At 39.1% G+C, this 27,712-nt stretch overlaps 6 protein-coding genes across 13 annotated transcripts; 2 read left to right on the top strand and 4 right to left on the bottom strand.

Annotated features, from left to right (window-relative positions):
- The first annotated feature begins 837 nt into the window (after window positions 1-837).
- On the top strand, window positions 838-5,504 carry kcnk5b (potassium channel, subfamily K, member 5b). Its single transcript, XM_020093454.2, has 5 exons — window positions 838-1,268; window positions 1,868-1,979; window positions 3,265-3,431; window positions 3,521-3,689; window positions 3,807-5,504. The coding sequence occupies exons 1-5, from the start codon at window positions 1,083-1,085 to the stop codon at window positions 4,478-4,480; spliced, it is 1,308 nt and encodes a 435-aa protein (XP_019949013.1). The 5' UTR covers window positions 838-1,082; the 3' UTR covers window positions 4,481-5,504.
- Window positions 5,505-5,522: 18 nt separating this feature from the next.
- LOC109633519 (serum paraoxonase/arylesterase 2-like) lies at window positions 5,523-9,566 on the bottom strand. The gene is made up of 9 exons (XM_020093455.2): window positions 9,385-9,566; window positions 9,225-9,295; window positions 9,095-9,150; window positions 8,115-8,277; window positions 7,566-7,692; window positions 7,260-7,463; window positions 7,082-7,163; window positions 6,119-6,247; window positions 5,523-5,941 (listed from the first exon to the last, which is right to left on the bottom strand). Exons 1-9 carry the CDS (start codon window positions 9,459-9,461, stop codon window positions 5,780-5,782), a joined length of 1,071 nt encoding a protein of 356 aa, XP_019949014.1. The 5' UTR covers window positions 9,462-9,566; the 3' UTR covers window positions 5,523-5,779.
- Window positions 9,567-11,932: 2,366 nt separating this feature from the next.
- On the bottom strand, window positions 11,933-17,214 carry LOC109633504 (casein kinase II subunit alpha-like). Of its 2 annotated transcripts, XM_020093423.2 has the most exons (15): window positions 17,165-17,214; window positions 16,334-16,425; window positions 16,016-16,091; window positions 15,757-15,885; window positions 15,545-15,656; window positions 15,338-15,439; window positions 15,201-15,251; window positions 15,056-15,115; window positions 14,842-14,925; window positions 14,614-14,724; window positions 14,366-14,467; window positions 13,505-13,605; window positions 13,245-13,393; window positions 13,037-13,126; window positions 11,933-12,800 (listed from the first exon to the last, which is right to left on the bottom strand). In XM_020093423.2, the coding sequence occupies exons 4-15, from the start codon at window positions 15,855-15,857 to the stop codon at window positions 12,685-12,687; spliced, it is 1,179 nt and encodes a 392-aa protein (XP_019948982.1). In that variant the 5' UTR covers window positions 15,858-15,885; window positions 16,016-16,091; window positions 16,334-16,425; window positions 17,165-17,214; the 3' UTR covers window positions 11,933-12,684. The 2 variants fall into 2 exon arrangements, with proteins under 2 accessions (XP_019948982.1, XP_019948985.1); XM_020093426.2 differs by lacking the exon at window positions 17,165-17,214 and having other exon boundaries at window positions 16,222-16,362.
- On the top strand, window positions 16,299-21,543 carry LOC109633150 (uncharacterized). Of its 7 annotated transcripts, XM_020092781.2 has the most exons (10): window positions 16,310-16,439; window positions 18,383-18,934; window positions 19,417-19,478; window positions 19,824-19,871; window positions 20,045-20,095; window positions 20,175-20,207; window positions 20,318-20,710; window positions 20,799-20,837; window positions 20,954-21,022; window positions 21,219-21,543. In XM_020092781.2, the coding sequence occupies exons 2-9, from the start codon at window positions 18,927-18,929 to the stop codon at window positions 20,998-21,000; spliced, it is 681 nt and encodes a 226-aa protein (XP_019948340.1). In that variant the 5' UTR covers window positions 16,310-16,439; window positions 18,383-18,926; the 3' UTR covers window positions 21,001-21,022; window positions 21,219-21,543. The 7 variants fall into 7 exon arrangements, with proteins under 7 accessions (XP_069393417.1, XP_069393419.1, XP_069393418.1 ...); XM_069537316.1 differs by lacking the exon at window positions 18,383-18,934 and having other exon boundaries at window positions 16,299-16,439; XM_020092783.2 differs by lacking the exon at window positions 19,824-19,871 and having other exon boundaries at window positions 16,311-16,439.
- Window positions 21,544-21,547: 4 nt separating this feature from the next.
- Window positions 21,548-24,621, bottom strand: tyrobp (transmembrane immune signaling adaptor TYROBP). The gene is made up of 5 exons (XM_020092786.2): window positions 22,502-24,621; window positions 22,385-22,405; window positions 22,152-22,295; window positions 22,008-22,075; window positions 21,548-21,899 (listed from the first exon to the last, which is right to left on the bottom strand). The coding sequence occupies exons 1-5, from the start codon at window positions 22,536-22,538 to the stop codon at window positions 21,843-21,845; spliced, it is 327 nt and encodes a 108-aa protein (XP_019948345.1). The 5' UTR covers window positions 22,539-24,621; the 3' UTR covers window positions 21,548-21,842.
- hcst (hematopoietic cell signal transducer) lies at window positions 24,458-25,840 on the bottom strand. The gene is made up of 5 exons (XM_069537321.1): window positions 25,683-25,840; window positions 25,349-25,419; window positions 25,137-25,157; window positions 24,810-24,941; window positions 24,458-24,621 (listed from the first exon to the last, which is right to left on the bottom strand). The coding sequence occupies exons 2-5, from the start codon at window positions 25,392-25,394 to the stop codon at window positions 24,578-24,580; spliced, it is 243 nt and encodes an 80-aa protein (XP_069393422.1). The 5' UTR covers window positions 25,395-25,419; window positions 25,683-25,840; the 3' UTR covers window positions 24,458-24,577.
- Window positions 25,841-27,712: the final 1,872 nt, after the last annotated feature.

Raw genomic sequence — 27,712 nt, 5'->3', positions numbered from 1 at the left:
TGGCTGTAGATCTCAGTCTCACAGCTGCCACAGCTGGAACATCTGTCACAGCTGGAACATCTGTCACAGTAAAACACAGAGGCCAATGTTCACAGTGTCCTGGCCTTAAACGTGTTCTGTACATGTATATATCCTGACTTTCAGAATCTTACACCATACTCAGGTAATTCAATAACATCTCTGACAAGTTGAGGATTAATAGATGGAGTAGCCCATACAATTTTACACTGAAGACGGCATCCCTCATCTATTATCATGCAGAACAGCCAGGGAACACCCAGCGTGGTTAACTCTACACACTGAACTCCAGCCCTCTGCACAGAGATAAGAGCAACTGTCATCACCAACGCAGACACGTTAACACACATTCATACGTACAGTATCTGTTACCCCCTGTTGAGTGCCTTCATAACGTAGATAGATGGATGGATAGATAGATAGATAGATAGATAGATAGATAGATAGATAGACAGTACTATCTACAGTACTAGACAGTACTGTCAGTACTTCTTTATTCGAGCCCCCACATTATGGACTTTGTTCCCCCACTGAACTTAGACTTATTTTCTAGCTTATTTTAAATTCTGTTTAATCATAGAACTCCAGCCTATTTCTTTTATATATCAATTTTAGCTAAAGTATTAATGGTATCGAATATATTTGCAATTTTACATTACAATTGATGAAACTTATGTTGCAGATTATTTTGTGAAATATTGCACATTTTACTGTTTGTCATATGTGTTTTCTTGTTGTCCTGAAATGTTTTGTTGATTTTCTAATGTCGTGTAGCTTTTCCATTTCGTCCACTATCAACAGGCTGAAAATATAAATATTGAAAATTATATTTAATCTTAAACAGATCGTTTAAAGATTGACGTCATTATGTGATGTAAGGTTATAGATCTTACAGATCTGTAAGTGAACAATAGAGGTGAGTCTCCACAGAGCAGCAGCCTGGAGGCAGCTCCCTGTGTTTCACCAGGAAGAGAAGCAGCACAGCGGCCAGGACGCACAGCCCCAGTCTGCTGTGGACGAACATGAGCCGCCCCACGTCGTCACACTGAAGTTATGACTTGAATATGGCCGATAAGGGGCCGTTTTTAACCTCATGTATTATTTTCTACCTGTCGATCGGGGCCGCAATATTCCAGATTCTCGAAGAACCAAACTGGATATCGGCCAAAGACAGATATATCCTGCAGAAAGAAGACGTTCTAAAGAAGTATACCTGCTTGACTAAAGAAGCTCTGGATGAGATTTTGGAGGTATGGACTCATCAGTTTTCAGTTCATGACACAGAAGAATAGAGTTTCCCATTCATCTTAAGGGAAGTTAAAATAAACCTAGTTTTTGTAACTTTACGCACGATTGACCAACAAACAGAGGAGCTCCTATAAACTGTCAAGAAGTTAAAAGTAATCAAGTAAAACCAAAGTGCAGATAGTACGATACTGTGTTTCAGTGACCATTGTCAACTTGAGCCTTCACACACATTGTGTAAGAGAGGTTTGTCGCCTGTGCGCGTCAGGACACATCAGGACTTGTCTTTCCTGATCACGAACAGAAAACAACCATCAGGCCTGAAGCGGATCAGGTGACAACACAGCTCGTAAATCATTCCTCTGTTTCAGTTAGAAATCCCGCATTTCTCAAAAGAAAAGAAATAAAGTTGTATTATTTAATCAAGACCGGACGTGACTGCACAAGTGTCCCTTCCTCAGAAATATTTTAATGTTTGCGCAAGGTGTGTCCAGGTGCAAATGGCTGCACGGTGTATGACTTTGAGCCCAAGTACTAGAGACTGTGGAAGTGAATAGCGTTGTTACAGTCATTTGTGAAATGATTCACTGTGCACTCACCTCAGATCGTGTCGGAGGCTGCAGGTCAAGGTGTGACCATCACTGGCGAGAAACATCGAAACACGTGGGACTGGGTCAACTCGGTCGTTTTCGCTGCCACCATTGTCACCACCATAGGTTTGTATGAGACGTAGGCCATGCAGTGTAGTAGCTTCTATGAATTAAATTCACATCAAATATATGACTAATGTTTACATCAATCATTTGGCTCACACATATCACAAATTCTCATCTCAACATTTTAATTAGGCTGACAATTATTCCTATCCTATTCGAAATTTAGAAATCATTAATCCTGAATGATGAAAGAAGCCTACTGACATCTATGCTTGATTATAATGATAACCAATGTAATATACATATAGGAATAATAATAACTAGCACCAGCAATGCTTCAGTATTATAATATTGACTTACAATATGAATTTATTGCAATCATGCATTTGCAATGGTTGTATAATCTTTTTTTATTTTTACGTTTAACATATCCTTGCTTACAGAGTTTGTGCAAGTTAAGGTTAAATTTTAGAACTTTTTAAGATCACAATGACTGAAATTTAGATGGACACTCAATTCATACCAGAAGTGAAATTACAGTGTTTCAGCAGCAATTAAAAACATAAAAACCCAAGACTCACATGACATATAACCCAGAAAACACAAGCAGAGGTAAATATGTCCAGGACATGTGTGCAGACTTAAAATGCTAGAGCCAGATAAATAAATACATAGAATAAAAAGGAATTGGTATTTGTGCCACTTTCAGGACAGTAAATAGGATAAAATAAGAGCTCTCAATGTGCCACTAAAAGTATGATGGGTAAACAGTGCATTGCAGCTCAAAAGGTGATTCTCCTCTTTCTGCTCAGAGGGGAGTAGTTATAAAGTGTGATTACAGTGCATAAAAACTCCTACGTCATGACCGATGAAGAGATATCAGAGAGTTATTTACACTTCATTGAAGATAAGGTGAACAAAGCTTGACTTACCTGATTATCTTGCAAATTCAGAAAAGGAAGGTATCCATGTCTTTTGCCACAAGCCGAGTGTACTGCAGTAAATTCTGACCGAGCTGTTTGTAGGTTATCAGTTCCATGGTCTTGTTTCTTTTACACTATTCTAATACCTGTTGAGAAAGAACTACAACACACAGAGACAGTACAAACTGCATGGCCAAAACATTCCCTGAAGTAGCATTTTATAAGGGTTGATATAATCAAGACCTAACAAATTTTAAACCTTGCATGTTATGTTTTAATGTATTAAGACTCTTTAAGGATACAAATTCAACATTTTCAAAAACTTCTTATGCACCAGGGGAAACCCTATTTCTTTAAAAAAAAAAGAAAAAAGTCCATATTTCTGTTTGCTGTGATTCAACATTTTCTCTTGTCATCCACAGGTTATGGCAATGTCGCGCCCAAGACTAAAGGTGGTCGTGTGTTCTGCATCCTGTATGGTCTGTGTGGGATCCCCCTATGTCTGGTATGGATAAGCGAGCTGGGTTCGTTCTTTGGAGACAGAGCCAAGCGTCTGTCGCAGGTTCTGATCCGTAAAGGCGTTTCAGTGGTAAGGAATGACAGAAAGATGGAGTTAGTATTTGTTTTAGTGCTGAATAAAGTTGTAATATCACATTTTTACTTTCTTCCTCATGTCAGAAAAAGGTCCAGTTAACCTGTACGGCCTTGTTCCTGTTATGGGGGCTGCTGGTGCACCTGGTGATCCCTCCATTTGTTTTCATGTCTATGGAAGGATGGAGCTACCTGGAAGGCATCTACTTCTCTTTCATCACTCTCACAACGGTTGGTTTTGGAGATTATGTGGCAGGTAGGTTTATTTATGACTCTATTTATCTAATTTCTCTGAGTTTATTCTGTATCTGAACTTCTTTTGTTTCCTTTGTAATGAAAGCAATGCCATTCCATATATCTATTTCCATTGCAGGCGTAAATCCAAACATAGAGTACCCTAGACTGTACAGAACATTTGCAGAGATATGGATCTACATGGGCCTGGCCTGGCTGTCTCTGTTCTTCAGCTGGAACGTCAACATGGTGGTGAAAGCTCACAAGAAGCTAAAGCAAAGACGACACAGGTACCGAAACTTGGATGACGAGGAGCCCCAGCTAGAAGGGGAAAAGCAAAACCCAGGCGTAAAGCGGTCTGTCATCGACATCTTCAACTTCCTGTCTGAGAAGGAGGAGGACTACAGCACCGTCATCAACGATATTGGACTCGGAGCAAAAAGAAGGAACCCTGAAGATAAAGTAAACCGCTCTAAGAGCTGCAGCGACATCTTGGCCATCCAGACTCTGGATCACTCACCGAGTCACAAACACATGATCAGTATCAGTCAGGTGTTCATGGACGCTAAGGTTGATCCTCCACAAGAGAACAACAGAGACAGTGAACCTCCAGAATGTGCCAGGACGTCAGGTAGCGTGGAGAACAAGGACAGTTGTGCATTTGAACCAGAACATGATGGTATCATCTTCACTGTACCTGACAAAGATGCTGCAGAAGAACAAACTGCACAGCAGGCTGGTGGAGGGGAGAGTAGGTTCAAAATATCCAAAGTAAATGAAGATTTGGTTTTGGACAAAGATGAAAAAGGGTAAAACAACACTGTTGTGTATCAAGGCGACAAACTGCATCAGTGCAATTCAAGCCTGGACTGTTTAACAGTCTCCTGCTTTACAACAGCATGATTTCATGCAACTTTTCGATTTTTACCTGCGCACAGTGAGACAGTTTCTTCTTCGAGCAAACACTGAATAAAGATTGTTTTTATTTATTTTTAGATCCCATATCCATCAAGATCTTTCTATACAACATTTCTATTAGCGACCAGAACACTTCAAATCCCAGCACACAGCTTTACAGAGTCAATATGCAACTTTCTCTCATCGGGAACTGCTACAGTGGAGGCAATTATCACACGGTCGTGATCAGCGTACTCCTGATTTGCCATTGGCTGCTCTGAGCATATGTACTTGATCGGGATGACTCAGAGGTAAAAAAAAACAACATAATAAACAATAATGCATCATTTTGAAATGAAGAAAAGTAACCTCAGAGCCAGGTGGATCTTCAGGGTCAGCTACACATTACAGTCTTTGAATTAATTATTTAGGAACCATCAGGTGTAATGCTTAATTTTCAGATTTTCACTATTAGATACATTTTCATTCATTTATTGAGGAGTGATTATTTTGTGAACAGACCCTTTCTTCATTGTTCTATAGATGAAATGCTCCACATTATTAGTCTTCCATTACATCTGTGTTAAAACTTTGTCATGTCAAGAGCTGAAAGAGCCGGGGTGCAGCTTTCCTCAGATATGCATCTCGACTGGCATTTGCTCTGTGTGCAGCAGATCTGAAATGTAAATTTCCCTGCAGTTTCAACACAGGATGAAGGAATCGCACGATCCTTCAACCCCTGATTGGAAAACTCTGCACATGAGAAAATGCTGACCTGTGATTTAGCTTGATGAGATAAATAGAGAGACACTTGGTTCAGAGTTAGGTCAGCTAATCACAACTAATTTTAGACTTACATTCTTATGAAGGAAAAACAATCTTAAAGTACTGTGCTGTTCAGTAAAAGCAATCCAGTAAAATAAAATTATTTCATGATAAACGGCGAAGCACTAATATGAACTTTTTACATATTTTATTTGAAATATACCCACTTATTTCACAATAGGAGATCAGTTCAGTGTATGCAACCATTTTCCAAAATGCTGATGTACCAGCAACCATGAAAAAGTCAGGAAAACGAATTGCATCCATCTTCTTCCCAGGAGAATAAGAAAAACCTGCATTTCCCACATAGGAGCGGTGTGATGTATGTTAATTATCATTCAATCACCATTGTCCGCTCTGATTGTGAGACTTGCCAAGAGGTGAGTCACCCTACTCCAGATCACAGATCAAGGCTTTGTGGAACACAGTGCCAATGAGCAACTTTCCCCCATATGTCGCTGCTACAGACGAACCCATGAGCACATGACCATCGTCTTCATACACCTGAGTCACCACTGGCTGGTCAGAGTCAATCTTCTGGATGCGGATGACCTGCACAAAACAGTCACACGACAGAAAGAATTATAACAAGATGAAAAAATGTAAAACGACTGGTCATCTGTTTAAGTGAAGAGAAAAAAGGGGCAGAAATTAAACACATAAAAACATTTTGTTTTGCAATGTTGGTCATCTCACAATTTGCAAACTGATAAAAGTAAATGGACAAACCTCTGATCCAGGTGGGTTGTTGGGGTCAGACAAGAAAAATTTCCATCCATTAGGGTGACAGCCTAACCACAGGTCGCCTGTTTCTGGGTCAACTTCAATGTTGTCACAGAGAGAACCCAGAGCCACAGACTGGTAACAGGATCAGAATGAGATATTTATCATTAACCTCAAATGACAATTCTTCCACGACCTGACTTTGTATTTGAAATTACCGGCGTTTATGTGTAATTGTCTGGAAACATTGTAAGAGCTTCATCTAAGTTACAATTATGAACAACTAGAATAGTAGTAGAGCGCATAGCTACGCCGAAGCCCAATAGCCCCCTTACATTAAAGGTTCAGTGTCTACAATTTAGTGACATCTAGTGGTGAAGTTGCATGTAGCAGATGAATACCACCTCACAATGCTCCTTCCAGAAATTTAAAAGATGTTTAGTTTGTCTGGTCTGGGCTAAAACATGGTGACCTCCTTAGAGAGGACCCGCTCCCATGTGAATAGAAAGTATTTAAATATAAAGGGACCATTCTAGGGTAAAAACACAACAACAATTAGTACAATTTAGATGATTACAAACTAGTGAAAACATCACTAGGATTATGTTATATTAAATTTCGGCCATTGGATCCCTTTAACCTAAATTACACACTGAACCTTTAATTAATAAACGCTATAAATATCAGTCTTTCAAATATGCAAGATTTTTTCCATCCATGCATAAATGATTCCCTGGGAAATTAATGAAAATGTTTTAAAAAATGGTCTTTCTCGCAAAGAAAACTTCAAGGAAATTTGTCCATTACTTTCGGCGTAACCTTGCAGGGGTGAAAACATGATTGCCTCTACCAACATAAAAACACTTTTGTTTCACTTAATAAATTACAGATTAATTCATAATTCCAGAAGAGCAATATTTAAAAATAATAATACTGACGAAGCCCAATGATCAAGTCTGTAATATTTACCTTCACAGTGACCAGGGAATTGTCTTTTTTTCGCTCCAACACGTGCACATTGTGCTCTAACAGATCTGCCACATATATATGTCTGTAAATTAAAAAAAAAAAAAAGAATACAACAATGAAGAAATCCAACACGTAAAGCATGAATTATCACACACATGACCATGAAGGTCACTCCTACCTATTGTCTGGTGAGATGTTGATTCCGTTTGCCATGGAGTAACCTTCAGAGACGACTTTCACATCTGTGGGACTGTAGTACACAACATTAGACCAAGACAGTCCCAGCAAAGGCTCCACCAAACTTTTCAAGATCTCATGGGAGAAATAGTGGTCATTTGTTGCATAGAAGCTATCCACGCCCACTGCAACAATATCGTTCACACTGGAAAGAAAAAACAGAATTCACACATTATTTAAATGACACGTAATAAGCTCACTACTCAGTAAGTCGGTGCAGTTGACAGTAGGTGTCACTGTACTGTACCTGTGGAGAAGTTCATGCTTTATAGTTTCCACGTGCACAAGGAAGTTGTTGTCCTCAACATATTTGAAGACCTCGACTTGGCTTTGTTGTTGTGGATGATTGACAACAAACAGGTAAATTGTATCATCTGATGAGAAACAAGGAGAACATAAATAACAAAATTCCAGAGGCAAAACCTGCTCATGCATTCTTTGTACACATGAACACAAGTGGCTTAGTTTAGTATTAACACAATGGAAATGTACTGATCGAGCAAATACAAACGCACCCAGGTGTAACAATCTCAGTTATTTCTGTTAGGCCACCAGAACAGGTTTGTCCACATATACCAAGCAGGCACACACAGGCTCATATTCAACAACTCCCTTTACTAGTCAGATGAACTAGACAGCCACAGAAACTGACAATTGAATAGATTTTTCTGTTGTTAGATTAATGGAAATATGTGAAACAGAAATGTCTTTATTTCTGGATCAAATTGAGAGACGAGCATTAAGGTTTTTACCCTTTGGGACAGAACTGTGAGTAAGATATACTGTGTGCTTTTACCTGTTGGATCGATGTATGCACTGATGCCATGAGGGTTAAATGAATCCAGGTCGAAGTTTCTGGGCATGCGCAGCTCAACTGGTTTCATCCAAGAGTCTTGTAGGTTAAGGGAGAAGATCTTTCCTGTCGCCCCTGAGACTGGAAAATGAGGTAACCTCAGACCCTGGAGATATTAGAAATACATGAAATTACACAGATGTCAGACCAATGAAAAGAAATACTGCACAACAAAATAAAAATTACCACTGATCAAGGACAGGTGGTTGGAGACCAACCCCCCGATTTCTAATAATAGCTACAATCATTTATATAGCATCTTTCATACATAAAATGCAACTCAACATTCTATACAAAAGTCAGATAAGTGAATAAATAAAGTAAAATAATAAAATGCATACAAGCATATAGAGGTACACAAAACAATAAATCATGCTAAGATGTTATAAGGGACGGTAGTGTTATTTGCAAGGTGCTGTCATTAAACTCAACACAGAGGCCCAATTTATTTAAAATCAGGAAGGACAGTTTAAAACAATTGCCAAGCAACATAGAAGAGATTAAAAAGAGTAGAATAAAGGAGATTAAAAGAGGTCAAAGATGTGAAAAGGCCAAGATCTGTATATATATTTATAAGAATGACTGGACAAAGCTAAAGCAGGAACAATAAAAAGATACAAGCCTCTGAATAAGTAGCTGCATGTTTTGTAGCTGCAAGTCATGCATGCAGGTCAGGTAGACTAAAAGAGGAAAACACATAAACAAAGGGACCCTAATGGAAAGTGAATATGGTTTTACATGGGATCAAGAAGGGTTTTAACAAACACTGATTCAGCATTTCATAAGATTATTGTGAACACGGTTAGTTTTTCTTGTTGAAAACAAAGTTTGGTCACGTGTTTTATCCGCGGGGCTTTAATTCCTTCAGTTACTTTTTGTGTAACCTCAGATACACTTGGCAGTTCTGCAACTCAAACACCCACAGTGCTGATAAAGGCGAGTCCGTCTCCCAGGATCGTGATGTCCTCCGAGCCAGAATCTGAAAGCAGCGCAGTCGAGCTGTTAACTCTGAGTTTCCACTGGTTCGTTGGGTTTTGAAATCTCTGTACTCACCCAGGTGTTTTAACGCCACACAGTTGGGCAGGTGGTTCTGCAGCGGCTCTCTGGAGGCGAGGGTCTTTTTCCTGCAGAGGTTTGAACACAAGGCTGCGACTGAACTTTCTCTCCACAGGGAACAAACATCGTAAACTCACATTTGTAACTTGTGATTTACCTCAGGTTGAGGATCCTCTCGCCCAACAGCGCCGCTACGGCCGCTACTACAAGTGAGACGCACACGAGCTTTCCCATTTCGAAATTATGAAAAACTCAAATCGACATAAAAAACCCCAGAGTGAACTACAGAGGCCGAGGAGGGACACGTGCCACTAGCGCTGCCTTCATGACGGTGGAACATCTGAGAACCGACGTTTCGTGTCTTCTTCCGGGTTGCCAGGTCCGAGCTGTTCCCGCGGAATTTGGCTTCTTTTAAATATACAGTCTCTGTGATCTCAATCCCAACCTGGCAACCCTAGTTACTGTGATTAAACACACTAACTTCAGTTTCATACAATGACCCTAACCTGACTCATTCAGACACAAATTATACCAACTCTACATACAATAGAAGCTTTTTTTTCATGTGCAATATTACCTCTTGTGCAATATTACTATTCATGTGTCATATTACTATTGATTTGCAATACTATGATATCTGTCTAATATTACCTCTCATGTGCAGTTTTACTATTTATGTGCAATATTACACCCTAATGTGATTTATTACTATTCATGTGCAATATTACTGTTAAATCAAAAAGAACTGCACCCAATACCTTGTCATCCAAAACGTTGAGCGCAGTTTAAAAGAGATTTGTCTGAGAAGGGGCACAAGGACAGAGAGGGCTGGAGGCCTGAGACTGGGGATTGTTGGTAGGACATGCGCCAGCGGCTTACAGTCCCATCACATATTGTCACAATCACCAAGACCAGACCTGATACTCTGGTCCAACACCCTTCATAAAATTGACAGCACCCTGGGAGAATGCTAATGATGTGATTGAGAGGAAAAGGCTGCGGTATGCAGACATGGTATTTGAGGCTGAACAACGTGGCTGGAAAGCAGTAAGTTGCCCTGTAGAGGTTGACTGCAGGGGTTTCATTGCAACATCCACCATCAGGTTGCTGACAGATCTGGGGATCAACGGACAAGCCCTGCACCAGACCATAAAAGAAACAAGCTGCTAGGGACATACACTAAGGTCTGAACAACCTGCAGTGGGCCTGCCTTAGAAGAGCGTGTCTTTAAAAAAACGAAACGCCTACTGACGCTAAGTTACACAACTGAAGACATGTCACTGACATCCACTGGTGGTCACTAGCATCTGCTAACATCAACTGGTAGTTGGTAACTTCATTTGTGTGGAAGACCTTTAAACCTACAAGGGATATTCACCATTCTGTCCTATGTTCTAAAATTCATGGACAATATTACTGTCCATATGCAATGTTACCACTCATTGACAACATTTATAACATGAAAACAGGATGTTTTTTCCCATCATGTTATTTCTACATCAAGTGAATTATTCCACATCACTTATTCCCATTATCGTTACCACTCTCTGCCACTTTTGTTTAATATTTCTGTCTAACTTTTATTTTACTCTCATTTCTGTTTGGCACCAGTTCGGCATTACTCTATAAACACTTGGTATTTTTATTAAATTTTTCTTAGACTTTATATCCTATTGTTTTATTCACTGTGCTCTTACATATTATGATACTGTAATCTTGGATCAAACTGGCACAAGAATGTCCGTCAGGATTAATAGAAATCTTATCTTATGTTATCTCATCTCATAGCTGTGTGTAGCTCGTCAAGGGATTCAAGATTCAAAGGACCTTTAATGTCACTGTACAAGTGCAATGACATTTTGTGCGGAGCAGAGGCCTAACTGGCAACACAGAGTTGAATTAAAACTACAAAATAAATATATACAATTAACAGTAAAAGCTAAGAGTAAGAAAATAAAGTGAGATAAAAAAAAACAACTTCAAAATAGAAAGACAATAATTCAAAATCAAGACAACAGTGCTGAAATACTACAGTGGTAGAGCAGAGTGCAGTAATAGTACTGCAGATGTAATAGTGAGAAATAGTACAGTAAAAGCACTAAAGTCTGTATTTCTTGATGAATGATAAATCCCATTCATGCTAACAGAGCCACTAAACTTTGTGGTGTTTGATTTCTGGTATCCTGTGAATGTAGCATGATTTCGAGTGATTAGGGCAAGTCATATATTCAATAGTCTGCATATTTTGGGATTTGTTGGTTCTAAGTGGTTCTTTATGAATCTGAAAGATGCCCTGAATCACTGAACCATAATTGACATTTTGACCTTCCATTTTACAATATCTAATTGTGAGCCTGAAGGGGTCCTTGGTTTATATGTGCAACAACCATTTTGAGCTGCAATATTTTCAACCATCCCTGAAATATGAACATTTACAGTTTTCCTGAAAAACAATTTACACATTTTCATCTACATACTCTCACACACAATCACATTCATTTTGTTCAAACTGATCAAAATAATAGGGATGTGAATGTACGGACATAGAGCTATGGGATCACCTTTGCTCTGAACACACCATAAATCACCTGGTGAATAAATGATCCAAGATAAACATCTTGAGGGATTAGAGGACTGTGCAGTTGTTTTAAATTCACTCATTAATACTAGTGCAACATAGTCAATGACATGTAGTGCCTGCAGAACCCTGTTTAAATTGTTTATTTTTGAAGTTGTTTTATTGTAGGTGATGACTCCCTCCCAACATAAAACAAAAAGTTACAAAATTGTCTATGTAATCAAAATCATGTGTAAGAGACTTCATAAAAAACAAACATGAACACATACATACACATACAGAAGTGAAAGTAGAATAAAATTGGCAAACTATTGACCCTGTGATATTCAGCATTGGGTGCATGCAACCTGACAGTAACTGTAGAATATCTACAAAAAGTCCAATTAAAGAATGATAGCATCTAACAACTTCAAAACACCAACAACTCCTGCACATTACATCGTGTGCAACCAGCGAGCACTGTTAAGCGGGGGAGGGGGGGCACACCAGATTCCTGACGCTTTGTTTTGTGAAGTCGTGTAAAGGTTCACAGTGTAATACAGCAGGATCCCCATCAAACAGTTTCAAGCAAGACTGTATATTTGGAACATACAAAATAAATTTTATTATCCATTCTCTTCATGTCTACATCTTATTAGAATTTCTAGACAATGGCATTGTCAAAGAACACACCCAAATTAATTCTAATAATCCTGACAGGTGCAACAATACATTTCTGTCAAGTCCAGGTGTCAAAATATAACTGAATGTGAAAAGCAATTTAAATTTTCTTCTTTGTTATTTTCCAACATAAAAAGGAGAGCCATGGCCCTGGGCCGCAGTGAGATCTAGGCAGGACATGGCCATGAGCACACATTAAACACAGGTGGGGGAGTGGCTTCAGGGTTGGGCCCCTGTGGCTGCAGGGACTTGTGTGGCCAGAGTGTTGGGGGCAGAGATGACAGGTGATCCAGCAATGTTAGCCAGTGGCTGTGAGGAGGACATTGAGGTGATGCCTAGAAGAGACAGGAGGCTTGTAAATCATTTGGAAATGCTTGTATTTACATGTCATCACGTTCACAATCAAGAGATAAAACTTAATGTGCAGCCATTCACAATCTACTTATATTTGCAAATTAAACATGACGGAAAAACAACTTCATTCCAAAAGAAAAAGTCTGTGAAAAGGCCATCTGCAAATGTAGATCATTCCTCCTCCTAAGGGCAGTTCATTCCAGGGAGGATTACTCACCGGCCATCATACTTGAAGAGCTGACTGGTGTGGAGCTTGCAGCCATCCCTCCTGGAGTGGCCCCCCTTCCCTGATCTTTAACGATGGGATCTGCAAACACAAGTGGATTTGAGCAACTCGTAAACCAAATTCATGCCTTGACAAGAATCTGGCCACTTTAAATAAAGTGCAAAAATAACATAGGAGAAGCCGAGAACAGCGATCTTACAGAAGTAGGGATGATCCATGGCCTCTCTGGCCGTGAGACGGGCTTGGTGGTCGTAGCGCAGCAGTTTGTCCAAGAAGTCTAAAGCCTCTGTGCTGACCAGGTGCTGGTTCTCGCTGTGCACAAACCTCTCCCACCTTTTGCGGGAGTGTCTGGAGAACAAACCAGGGGCAGAGTTGTATTGTGTGGTGTTCATGAGCCAAAATTGTGCTCAAAATACACAATGATATTGAAATTGAGGTCATATAGCCAAAGGGTTTTACCTTCCCAGAATGTCATTGAACCGTGGATCCAATTCAATGTTGTACTTGTCGATGTAGTCATACAGGTCCTCTGTGCCAAGTACTTTTGCGATCCGCACCAGCTGAAATTCAGATTTTTTAAAGATACATAGACATTTGTTGAATCCTGGGAGAGGGGATTTGTATGAATAATACATATGTTATGACAATAAAGTTGTTATTGTTGGGGGGGGGGGTGGAAAATCTGGATTTAGATTTTGTTGAATTAACAATGTATGTGCTTTATTCAATATCTGTCAAGTGTGTTCAGTTTAAGAACGCACATTTCTCTATTATAAAATCTAACAGAACAACTGATTTTCCTGGTGTAAGTGTTCCCTCTATTATCAATGGTTTATACTACTCTGCAAAAGAAATACTATTAAACCATTGTTTGATGATTGTCTTATTTACTTTCATTCTCTGATTACGGCAAACTTTCTTCATTTACAGGCAAAACAGGTTCATTGCAAATTTCTAAAACATATTACAATATTTGTTTGACTATATAAACACCACTTTAACACTAGAGTCACACTGTCCTAGTGGTGGCAGGGAGAGTGGGAGAAAACGTGATAACATCATGTCCACTAGTACAAACACATCTGTCTTTAAATCACTTTGTTCTACATTCAGAGCATTAAAGCGTCAAAAAGATAATGTCTACCCTTGCTCAATGACAGTTTGATGTGAGCTTGAGAAAAACCTTGTTGAAAACATCTATTGTAAGAAGAATGTGGTTTGTGTGTAAAACTTAAAATTATGTACTATTAGGCCTAGACACGGCAAAACTTGAGCCACAAGGTCTGTGACCAGACCCACAGAAGACTGTGTTCTTCATACCTGATCATAGTTGTCATGACCGTGAAAGAAAGGCTCCTTTCTGAAGATCATGCTGGCAAGCATGCAACCCAAACTCCACATGTCCAAGCTGTAGTCATACATCTACAAAAAACATAAAAAGGGTAAATGCTTGAGGTGGCATCATGAATATAAAGGAAATAAAGTAAATAATACAAATCCGACCTTGCATTTTGGCCAACTTTGCCAACTGGCATTTGATATGCAGAATAAAAATATATGAGGCTCACCTGGTAATCTACCAGCAGCTCAGGTCCTTTAAAGTACCTGGATGCCACTCTCACGTTGTATTCTTGGTTTGGGTGGTAGAATTCTGCCAGACCCCAATCAATTAGACGGAGCTGGAAGTTAAAAAGTGAAATATATTTTAGATCATTCACATAATTCACGTTGATATCCTAATTGATATCAAATGGGAAAGATAACATTAAGAAAATGCCTGACGCATTAGATAATACCTTTCTGTGTTCATGATCAATCATTACATTATGTGGCTTGACATCTCTGTGCATTATCCCCATACTGTGGCAGTAATCCAGGGCCTAAATGGTAATCGAGGAAAAATAATGTGTTAGGAGTATTTTCAAATGATAAGTATCTGGCAAATGTTAAAAGAACCAATGAAGGCATAAAACATACAGTTAATATTAAGTATCAAAAGCTGTTTCTTACCTTTAGGATTTCATACATGTAGAACCGTATGTCGAAGTCAGATAGGGTTTGGTACAATTGCTGTAAAAATAAAAATGCATGAGGCATCAGAATTTATATATTTTAATATTCCCAGATGGCAAATCAATAGAACGCTGATCTTTACCTTGAAGTCTGTGTTGTTCACATGTTCAAAGACCAGAGCAGGGGTTCGTGACTAAAATGAGAAAAAACGTGTTAGTACATATATGTATAAATATATTAGTCCAGAATTGTCATGGTGCAATAAGGAGAAGAAATTACCACAGGATCTTTGACAATATCTAACAGTGAGATGATATTTGGGCCACCCCGCAAGTTCTCCAGGATCTTTATTTCTCTCTTGATTTTCTTTTTCTTGACCGGCTGTGAACAGGGAAAGTTTTGTGAGGTACATAAAATCGCCAATAAAGCGACAAAACATGAACTTTTTTACAGTTAGAACAGCTGGTTGTGTGATTATCTCCATACCTTCAGTATTTTGACGACCACTTTTTCATTGTTTGTGATGTTTATGGCTTCAAACACTTCACTATATTTGCCTCTCCCCAGTTTTCTGACAAGCTGATAGTCGTCTTGGTTTCTAAAAAGAGGAAGAAAATAACAGTTCATCTTTAGAATATTTCCCTGACAAAGCCAAATAAAACAAATACAGCAAACAATCCAATCAATCTTTGCCTTACCCCCATTCAACAACATGGGACTCGTAGTCCCAGTATTCCCGAGGCCTCTGTGTGTTTACATCAGGGTAAACTCGAGAGCGGCTTGGAACAGGGCCAGACATATTCTACACCAGATCTTCTCTATATCTCCTAAGCAAGAAAACAAACAATGAATTACAAATACAACAAAAAAAAACATGTTACCATTAACTGGGCATCCTTACAGCTACTGTAAGTGCTAAGGTGCAATTATGAATAATTGTATAAGACAACACTATACCTGGGAGGATCCCTCCAGGATTTTGGTGATGATGAATTGGAGCAGGAGTGGTTGAGATGCCTTTATGATAGGAAAGCTGCAGATGCACAACGTTTAAAAAAACAACAGTTAGAGACTGTAACACAACTGCCCAACACCATATGAGCAACGGATATCACAGTTGATCTGAATACGAGCCTTTCAAAAGAAAATGCACAGTAACTTACAAAGTAAAACAACAGCATGTGTGTTGAACGAGCACAGACGCAAACACACGAGATAACACAATGAAATGAGTGCTGGTGTGTCTGAATATGGTGGCGTGTGAAATGGAGAAACCTGAATGTTAAATGGGGGCATCCAACCAGTCTAATCAGGAGGTACAGAGTGCAATACAGTCATCACTGGGGGCTACACCAAGGCTGGATCTCCTGTTGGAAACAAAGTAGGTTGATTAAAATCAATGCTGTCAATTAGGCAAACACGAGCAAACTATGTGAGCCATCGTACGCCAGCCCAACACAACTAATCAGGCTGCGGTACATTGCTGTTTGTGAGCGGCGTCCAATCGACACATCGTTTTGTCCGGTTCAACGTTCTCGTTCAGTTCGGCCCGATTTTCCCGCTTATCACTTTCATTAAAAAGCAGAGAGTACGCAGACAACCCCGGTGGCCCCGGGCCTGTTCAAGTGCAGTGGGGCTAGCAGCTAGCTATCAGGCTAACCGGGCAGCTGGCTGGCTAGCTAGCTAGCTAGATGGCTAGTTAGCGTTAGCTCGTCAACAGCAGAGGGAAAAGCCGGTCGGAAAGTCACAACTAGCTCCCGGCTACAATGTGGGCCCGTGGCGGAAAGAGATCCAACTTCCAGTTAGAAAAATAGTCAAACCGTCATTCTGGCGGTCGAAACGGACGCGGAGCTAAGCAACAAGCTTCGAGAATTATATTTCACAAAGCTACAAAGTGCTAAGCTAACAGGCTAGAGGAGTGAATAGCCTGCTGGCTGGCGAGGCAACTGGCTGACAACGCCTTGAAAAAACATCCTGCAAACACCGTGTTCGAGCGAAGGACCGGCGCCGCGACGTGTGGGGCTCGTTCCCAGCTCTGCCCGACACGTAATTCAGTGAACCGAGGCTTCGAACCTGCGATGATTTGCCGTTAAAAAACACGATTACCTCTCGGCGGCTGTTGGGACGTCAATATGGCGATGCTTGGGATCAAGAGCTTAGTGCGAACAGCCTCTCCCGCAGGGGGCGCTCTGCTTTTTCCTTTTTCGTACAGGGGGGAGACTGGGGCCCCCTCTGCCACCAACAGGTCTGATCGAGACAGGAACTCCAGTCTGCGGACACACAGCACATGTGCAGCCGCACATCTGTTCAGTGACTTATCTGTTAATGAACCTCCAATCAAACTTTCTTTGTATAGCCTATATTCACACATCACAAGTTGTCTCATGGGGCTCAACGCTGCGACATCTTCTGCTGAGGAAAGACCACCAAAAACCTTATCAGGAGAAAGGAAAAACAAACCTCAGAGAGAGCCACGTGTGAGAAGATGCTGTAGAGCACATCAACAACATAACAATAATTACTACATTCATGAGAAAAGACAGCAAACATAAAATACATAAACTGAGAGGTGAATCAGAGTATTAATAACAGAGTTACCAAACAAAAAAGTGCATACAAGAAAGATAACAATCGTCAGGATGCAACGTAACAAGAAAGCCACACGACAATGGTGAGGTGGCCAAAAAAAAGTAGTGTTCAATTTACATTCAAGAAATAAAAATAGGTTCTAAGAAGTGATTTAAAAGAAGTCACCATGAGCTGTATCCTCTCAGGTACGCCGTTCCAAAGCCGAGGAACCCTGATGGCGAAAGTTCCGTCACCTTTAGTTTTCAGCCTGGACTTTGAAACAGCCAGCAGGGCTCCACCTGAGGATCTAATGGGTCGGCTTGGGGCCAGACCCTGGCCTGCTTTGAAAGAGTTCAGTAAAATCTTCATCAATTCTGAAACGGACAGGGAGCCGATGTAGAGAAACAAGGGTCGGGATGATGGGATATCGTCTGTTTAAACCAGTCAGAATAATGAGAGTATATGTTAGAAGGCACATTGAATATCTGAGCATTCCAGTTGTAATAATAACTCATGATCCGCTGCATCAATCCCCCACCAATCCCTATCATGATCAAACCACCAGCAGGCCACCACAGACTCAGAAGCCATAAAATGATGTAGGCCTACATACTTTTAATTTAATAGTAGTTGTCCCGTGCATATTAACAGGAAGCCTTTAACATTCATTCTGTGATTCTGCTCACATATAAAAACAGTTCTCAAACCTCACACTGCACGAGCCTGCATTTCAAATTGTTGTACTCTTCATTTCAGGATATTTCTACCACACTGGAGTCATTTCTATACACTGATGTCCAGCTGGGCCTGTGTGTTTTTTTTTTAAAAGCTCTTTGTTCAGACAATATATTGAGCTAACACCAGCTAAATGGACAATAGTGAAACAGTGACAGAAAACAATGCACAGCCTATGGCATCTTTTTAAACGGCTACCTCAGTCATGCAAAAAGCCACGGGGCATTTTCCTGAAGTAACCAATCACCTATAATCAGCACAAAATACACAGACACACTAATTCTTTTTTTTTTTGTATGTATGCTGAGAACATTTTGTTTCTCAGATTATGAATAGACCTTTGTAAACTAATCAGGAGCCGCAACCTAATTATTGCTTCTCTGCTTGCGAGTCGCACACTGTTAAACACAGACAAATCTCAGCTTTAAACATTGGGTCTGAATCTATAATTAACCAGGACGAGAACTATTAAAGGGTAAAAAGCAAGATATTGTGACAGTATTTAAAAGCTGAAGAACGCTGCTGCTGCCAAACAGCACGATACAGCCGGAGACTGCAGTCAACAATGAAGCTGTGAGTATTGATATTGTGCACTGTAGATGATTGTCTTTTTAATCACTCGCTACATTAAAGGTCCAGTGTGTAAGATTTAGGTGAAAGGGAACTATTGGCAGAAAGTTAATGTAAATAATCCTCATGATGTTTTCGTTCATTCCATCTAATGAATTGTAGTTTTCTTTACCCCAGAAAAAGCCCTTTATATTCAAAAACTTTATATTTACATCGAGGGGACCCTCTCTACGGAGGCCGCCATGTTGGACAAACTAAACACCTTTTGAGTTTTTATGACAATTAAGTGCTACCACAGGTTCTTTTTCATGTTTGGAAGGAGAGAGTGAGGTGAGGGGTGTTCAGATTCTACACACTGTACCTTTAAAATGTTTTTATCTCTGAAAGCTGCAAATATAGAACTCTATAATGCCATACACTTGATATATACACATGCATCTCTCATCTAAACTTTGAAGTAATTGTGATTCTTTCATTCGTTTCAGCTTCATTCATTGCCTCCTTCTTCTGCCATTTGCAACTATGGTGTTAGCAGCTCCAATCAGAGGTAAACACATCTGAAGAAAGAAAAATAATCTAATACTGTTGTTTTGAGCTCACTCAGCTTTTGTATTAAAAGTATATTTATTAATATATATATTATACACATGTACTGAGATGTATTGTTTTGAAACAGCAACTTAATATCAGATAGTGAAAACCCATTTCATCAGATCCTGAAAATACTTTTTGTTCCTCTAGAACAGAAACAGGAGACTCAAAGCCCAGGTTACAAACGGAAACTGATACAGTACATGTCATTTCTTTATATAACTTAATATTCAGGGTGTATCTGATTGTGACTGTTTAAAACTACAGAAACAGTTCTCACCACATATTTTCTCCTGTCTAGTACAGAGAAACCCTCCAAGTAAACCTTTGAAAGAGAGAGACTCTAGAGGTACATGCTCATACTTCTCTAGAACTGCACAGTAATTTGTTATATATAAATTCATTAATAACCAGAGCTTTGGGCAGTCATTAAAGTTAGTAATACACAGGCCACACATTAAGATATAAAACAGTTGTGGATGCATGTCTTTGTCATTAGTATGATTTCCTTTTCATTCACAGATACGTCAAATGCACAATCCACAGAGAGTTTGGACACGAATGGATTTACAGGTGTGTGGTTTTTGTTTCATGTATAAATGTAAAAAATGTATCTAATATTACACAATTGCACTTTTCTTTTATATTACAGGAGTATCTGGTAACAATGGAGGTGGAGGCACAGGTGCAGTATCTTAAATCTGAGCTTCAGGTTGTAGTGATGATAATGTCTGATACAGTGCAGACAACATATTGGTGCAGCTGTTAAATACATTTCACTCTGCCCACATACAGTCATAGACCTCAGGAGCCATGAGATCATAATCCCCAAAGCTGTGAGAGATGAAAACACACCGTCACCAAGGAGAACAGGAGCAGACAAAGACAAGATGGACTTGGTGGATATGAGCAGAAGACTGGATCCAGACCAGGCAGGCAGAGAGCGGAGTGATCTTCACAGAGAGGAGGCAACGACAGTGGATACTCAGCATGGAAAACAAGTTAACCACTTGAGTGGAGGCCAAGTGAGCGACGGTGCTCATCTCCAAAGAAGAGGAGCAAGAGTTAATGGGTCTAATGGTACACTGACCCCAGGCCAAAACAGAGAACTGCAAGACCGGAACAGTTGGGAGCAGAACAATGGCAGAGTGGCTACAGTGGGAAACAGTAGATATACAGACTATGATGGTAAGACCAGTTTCTACATCACAAAATATATATAAATATATGCAAAGAGTAATCAAACACTGAACAACTGATCTTAATATTTCCATAGAAACCAGGGAATACATCAGCTCTGAAATGTACCCATTAGGTAAGAACAGGTTTTATGTCTCAATACTGTAAATGCATTGTTTGATTGATGATGCAGATGGTGTTTGACTCCCTGAAAGATTTCACCGACTCTCTCTCTCATACATGATTTAACAGGCGCAGAACAAATACCCAGTCACTTGTCTGTTCCAGCCAAGATCTGAGCGTCCCACTGATCATGTGAAGGTCAGTATTTTCTGTTTGAATCATGTTTTCTGCTTATATTTCTATCCATCCAGCCCAATTAACACAACATTTTATATTCTTTATGTTTCATCTTCATCTAATTACAAGTTGGAATAATATCCCAGATCTTGTTTTGTTATTCAACAGTTGTGCGTGTTGTTCTGAATAACAATTGTTTTTCCTGTCTTTCTTTCAGATTCTGCTTCTTCCCCATCATGAGTCAGGGGCAGCCATCTGTTGACTCACAGGGGCCAGACAGGATTCTTCCACATACAGTCACTTCTGGGACTTTTTGATCCAAATTTAGGTTTTTACATGTTTTGTTTTGTTTTGTTGACTTGCCCAGAAATATAAGAAAGAAAGAGGTTTTAACAATTTTGGAAACTGGCCATCTAACTGAGGCTTGAATTATTTTTTATTTTATCTCTGTATCTCCATAAGTCTTTGTATAGGTTCTGCAATGTGAGAATGTGTAACTAACCCTCGAAAATATAAAAAGAAAGATGGTAATTCATTTCCAATTCCTTGGTTTTAAGTGTTTAATATATAATTTCTTAAATACAAATACATATTTTGACACGTTTTAATATTTACAAAAAAAGAGAATGTAATACAGTGAACAACACATGAAACACAACACAATCATCAATGAATATATATGAATCCATTTCATTCAAAATAATATATATATTCTGTTATTACCTATAATGCTGCAGAAGTGTAGGTAGGTCAAGATTTGTTCGAGCGAGTGTGTAGTATATTGTGCTCATAGCTTTTGAAAATAGTTACAGACTTTGTTGGGAGTTTTTTCTCCTCAGTTTCATTTCCTAAAGTGCTGAAGCTCACTGTACACATCTGACTGGACTCCATGTAACTCCTACAAAACAGTAAAAGCATTTCATCATGGAAAAACTAAAAATGCATCTTAAAATGTTAAACAGTAGAACTTTCACGTTAAGTGTCTATAATCGTAATTCCGTTTTACCTGGTAGGGAGATTCTGTGACCTCTGCTGCCATTTTCTTTGATGCAGATGACGGCAGGTTTCTTCTACCTGTTAAAAATATTCACCTGTCAGTTCATGTCCCATCTGACGTATCACCTCCACCAAACCAACATCTAGTGCTCACCATCAGGAGAATCCCACTCTCTCCTCCTCTTGTGATAAATCGCGAAGCAGAACACGGAAACAGCAATGAAGATGGTTAAGATAATGTCAGAGGCAATAATGGCCACCACAGACCCCATGTTTATCAGGTAACAGGACTCACATCCTGGCAAAGAATCAAAACATAAATGGTTAAAACACAAAATCCAAAATGCAGCTTCCTAGAGGAGGCAAATGTTTGCAAAAGCTCAATACCTTGTTGTCCTTCTGCAGAACCTGAAAGACAAAGAGTTGGTAAAACCTCATATCATTTATTGAGAGAGTGTCTATTTTTCTTTATCAATCATTAAAACACAAATAAACACCACTCACCAAACAATGAACCCACAATACAGACAGCTTCAAACATCTTTATGTTGGTTTCTACTGAAGGAGGAAAGGAAAGAGTTAGAGGCTGATGGTCCTCCTGATCCGTCTCTGATGGCTGTGCCAGAGGAGCGGGTGCTCACGGATGAAGAACAGTCCACAGGCTGTACTGTCTGCAGAGTGCGGGTCTGTCAGCATGTGACTGTGTTCAGAGGAGGAGGCGGCGTCCACCCAGAGAAGAGGAAGCTTGACATTTGGTGTCTTCTGTACCACTCTCGTGTCAGGGTTTCTGGTTACATACAAACATAAATACAGGATTGAAGTTTGATGTGAAGGATTTTCAGGGCTTCTTTTTTTGAACTTTTTGAACAGCATTAGAGATGCTAAGATAAGGAGCTCATCTTCAGACCATCTGCAGTTTCAGCTGAAACATGTGATCGGATCTCCAGATCGAGCATTTCCTCATGGCCTGTGGTTTCAGTGCAGGTGGGTCAGCCATACTGACTGCTACTGCTTGTCTGAGCCAATGCTAAACCACAGGTTTATCAGTAATGATGCTTGACTTTCAGTGAAATGAAAGCAATGCTGAATTTCCCCAATAATAAGAATCAGTTATGGTTTATAATGTTTAAATACAATGATTCAAAAACAACAGCAATTATAATATCTATATTGTAAAGTTTGGTGGCATAAAAGTAATTAGATAAAAATACAAATTGAAATTGATAAAATACAAATCAATAATAAATTAATAAAACAGACCCATATATAAAGTTAAAACATATAATGAAACTCTCTGACTTTCTGTAAAAAAATTGGGCCTCTGAATAAATCTATTATCAACATTTAAAACATAAACAGGTCACACTTGTGTGTATTGTGCGTGCATGCGTGTGTGTGTGTGGGTGTGTCTGCGTGTGTGTGTTTGAGTCAAATATCAGCAGTTTATCCACAACATCTGCTCAATGCACAGCAGGACTTTACATCAACTGTCCCCTGAATATAATCAGGTCACCTGAGTTTTTGAAGCTGCTCAAATGTCACTTAAAGGTCCAGTGTGTAAGATTTAGGTGAAAGGGAACTATTGGCAGAAACTTAATGTAGAATAATCCTCATGATGTTTTCACTAGTTCATTTCATCTAAATTGTATGAATTGTAGTTTTCTTTACCCCAGAAAAGGTCCTTTATATTCATATACTTTATATTTACATCGAGGGGACCCTCTCTATGGAGGCTGCCATGTTTTTTACATTAGTCCAGACTGAGTTTCTTTTTCATGGGGTGTTCAGCTGCAACATGCAACTTCAACTCTAGATATCACACAATTCTACACACTGTACCTTTAATAAAACATTTGATTTGATGATGAACAATAATTATAATCACTTTCTAAGCCAGCAAACAATCAAGGGAACCAATCACTCACACAAATTCACATACATTTTAAAAAACATATTGAACTTTGAAAAGGCCATTCAACGTAACTCTTACCAGACACAAGTTTAGTTTTAGCAATTTAACAATAACATTATATTATTAACTTGTGAGTTGCTAGACTGTAAAATATCTATGTACAAATCTATATATTTTGAAATTTGTATGACTAAAAATCAACTGCTGTATGGTTTACTTACTGTGACAACATTGGTAGAATTCATTTTTGATGAACATGTTGCACATGAACATGTTTCACAAATGTAAACTTCTGCTGAGAAATGTGATAAACCTTTAATAATATCATAAAATAATAAGAATTATACTATTAGTTTTTTTGGCAGATGGCTGTGGAGACTTTTAAGTAAAATACAGTTAGTAAATACAGCAAAGACAGCTGTAGCGCCTGTGTATTTCTATGGAAAGTCAAATAACTGTAAAAAAAAAAAAAAAAAAAAGAGGACTTAAGACTGTGTTTATAATATGTCTGTAATAAAGCAACCAAAAGAAGACACTAAAAGACAACCTACATGTATATATTGTTTAATGTAAAATCTGTTCAATTTAATCTTGCATGTGTCATATGTTTTAAAAAGCAGTATATGAAAAATTCTACATCATTTCATGATGTACTTCACATTGTTAGATCAGCTCTTGCAGTTGGCTCGTACATTCATGTACACTTTGTGAGCTGTGGAGAGAGGAGAAGACAGAGACACACAATGTACTGTCAGAGACATTATAAACCACAGACACAGGAGCCATTCAATTTTAAAAAATAACAAACAAATCTTATCAATGCTTCCAAAATATCAGCTGTGCACTAAAATAGAATAGTAAAAACCCTCTGAGAGAATCCTCTCAGCCCTGCTACCATACCATTTTCTAACTTTTCACGCCGATTGCTGGCACAACGGTACGTGACAGCGACGATGATGAGGGTCAACAACACGTCTGTGAAGATGATGCCCGCTATTGTCCAGGGCTCAATCCTCCAGCATGTAGTGTTGTCTGGTATACAAAGACACACAGGGAAAAACCAGAGTGGGATGAAAGAAAGGAAACTCTGTAGGTGCAAGTGGAAATATTGACTGATAAGAGGTGGTTGTCTGTCTGGCTCTGCATTTGTGTTGCTGTTTATCTATTTGTCTAAATGGCAACATTCATAAAAACTGAATTTCTGAGTTGTCCTTTTAAATTACATACCTGCAAATGCCACAGCCAAATCTGAGAGAAGAAAACAAAAGAAACAAGAGCTTGTTAATGACATTATGCAGCAACACCTCTGTCAGTTAAGTTTCCGCTGCATATGCACAATTTTGTTTTTGTGGTTTGATTTTCCTGTTTGAGACCACCCTAGTGTCGCGCATGTGTGTGTTTGCACAAAGACGAGAAATCTGCTGTAAAATCAGACTTACTGCAAAAGAAAAACAGCCCAACCATAAAGTATTTGTTGTGTGCCATGTTTCTTAGCTCAGTTAGCTGCTTTCTGAAAGACAAAAGATCATTCGCATGTTATATTTCGCATCATTTTGAAGGTTAAATCCCCTGAACGTTTAGAAACAATAGCGTCGATGATGTGCAGCACAGAAAATTCAACTCCAGAGTCAAAATGAGGCAGAGCTGTGAAGTATTCTTGGCGCATGTCTTCAATCTTAAACTACACATCATGGTGTGACTTGACAGACATGAAATGGTTCAATGTTGGGATGAGGAAGAGTGTGTCTGTCAGTGTAAATGAAGATCTCATACCTTGCTCAGCTCGGACTGATCTGCTGACTGGAACTCAAAAGAAGATGTGACTCTAGTTTCTCTTCAGTTGTTTGATTTTGAGGTTGACGTCAGCGCTCCTTCCCACTCTGCTGCACCGATTCACTTTGACTCAACACGGTCTGACATTTACTTCCTGATAACTGGTGGATTACATGACAAATTATAGATTATAATAGGACAGAACAGAATACTCCTGCTCTTACTCTCTTATGTAATTGTTAAGTTTCACACACACTGTCTCTTGTCTTCTCTGGGGCATAGTAAAACAGGCTGTTGTGTTTGTGAAGTGCGAGAGCTTGGCGAGGGTCAAAGGCTTCGCTCCCTAGACATCACAGATATGAGACTGCGTAAGCAGGCAATACTGTCTCCATCACTAGAAATACATTTGATTGATTAGGAACACACCCATAGATTGAATGATCTGTTGGGGTTTAAAGTGCGACTGCAGGAAAGCAGACTTCAGAATATGAGAGAGCATCATGCACAGATGTTGTGTGGATGAATTCTGATTTTCTCCTTGGCCAAGCTTCAATTAATATTTCAACATTCATTCAATGCTTTCTTCAATGATGAGTTGACCATTGATCAGCAGATTTTCCACAACAGTAAGTACATATAAATATACACATACACATAAACAGACAAGTAAACATTCACACACAGTCACACACATTAATAAATATACACACTTATGCATACATACATAAACATACACAGACATACACATAATGTACACACACACACACACACAGTGTAAATGTGAGGACACTTGAATGCTGGACTTTGCACTAAGTTCAAAAATGTATGATTCACAGGCCTAAACATGAGAAAAAGATTAAGAGAAAGTATTACATGTAGTACAATCACATAACACTTGGCTGTCGTACACACCCCCCTCTTCTCCGTTGCCAACACATCCAGGTACAGAAATGTCTGCTGTTGTTCTAGTAAAGTTAGATGTTGTCTGAAGTATCTCACAGTGGAGAACATGAGCTGGATCCTCCTCAGGGCCTGTTTCCTGATGGTCTGAGGGGAGATCGTCCTCACACAGAACTGAAATGTGAGGGTTGTTGAAATATCACCCGTGTGCTCATTGTGTGGCTCTACTGACTCTTAATGGCCGCGCACCTTCAAAATCAAACAGCTCTTTTTTTCATTACAAGACACAAGTGACATTCAAGAATTAAACTAGACTTTCAAACAACCATTTTGGCTCATGATGGTCCATCCTTCTACCAGTCAGCCAGTTGGAGACGAAACAATTGACTTCATGTGTGTGATTCGTCTTTAGTGTTAGTGGCTTTCCTTTGTGTTAGATTGATGTTGAGTGAATTTAACAGCAGAGGGAGCTGTGAGGCTTCCTTCACACAACATGCAACACAACAAACTGAGAATCTCTCTGTAGTGTGTAGGTTTCACAAACTTATCCTCTTTGTTGCATTCTCCTTTTCCAACTTCCAGCTCTTTCTTCTTTTGAATGAAAGGCATCGAGATCTGTGTTATTCGTAGCAGATTGGTAATAACAGCCAGATAGTCTTATTATCTTATTCTAACAAATACAGAACAAAAACACATAAGAGAAACACATAAGTTAATACATTTGTCTTAGTATACTGTGAGATAACGATGTCAAAGAGAGATTAAAACATTAATAATGAATTCAAAAAAACCAAAAAAACATTTGTTTCTTAATAACTTATTTTGTTTCTTTGCTTACATTTTCCTTCATTTCTTTTCCTCTTACAAATATATGTATTTGAACTTTTGGCAGAAATTGAATATAAAATAATCCAGTGATGTTTTCACTGGTGTGTTTCATCTAAATTGTATGAATGGTTGTTTTGTTCACCATAGAATGGGCTTCTATCTGAAAACGTTATTTTTACATGGAGGGGGGTCCTCTCTGTGAAGGCCACCATATTTTTTACTGTCGTCCAAACTGGACAAACTGGACAAACTGAAACCTTTTGAGTTTTCATGACAACTGAAGTTCACCACAAGTTCTCTTT

This window comes from Paralichthys olivaceus, chromosome 13 (genome assembly GCF_024713975.1).
Source record: "Paralichthys olivaceus isolate ysfri-2021 chromosome 13, ASM2471397v2, whole genome shotgun sequence".
Taxonomy (NCBI): domain Eukaryota; kingdom Metazoa; phylum Chordata; class Actinopteri; order Pleuronectiformes; family Paralichthyidae; genus Paralichthys; species Paralichthys olivaceus.
Note: the sequence above shows the minus strand (reverse complement) of the source record. Positions and strands in the feature narration are given on the sequence as shown.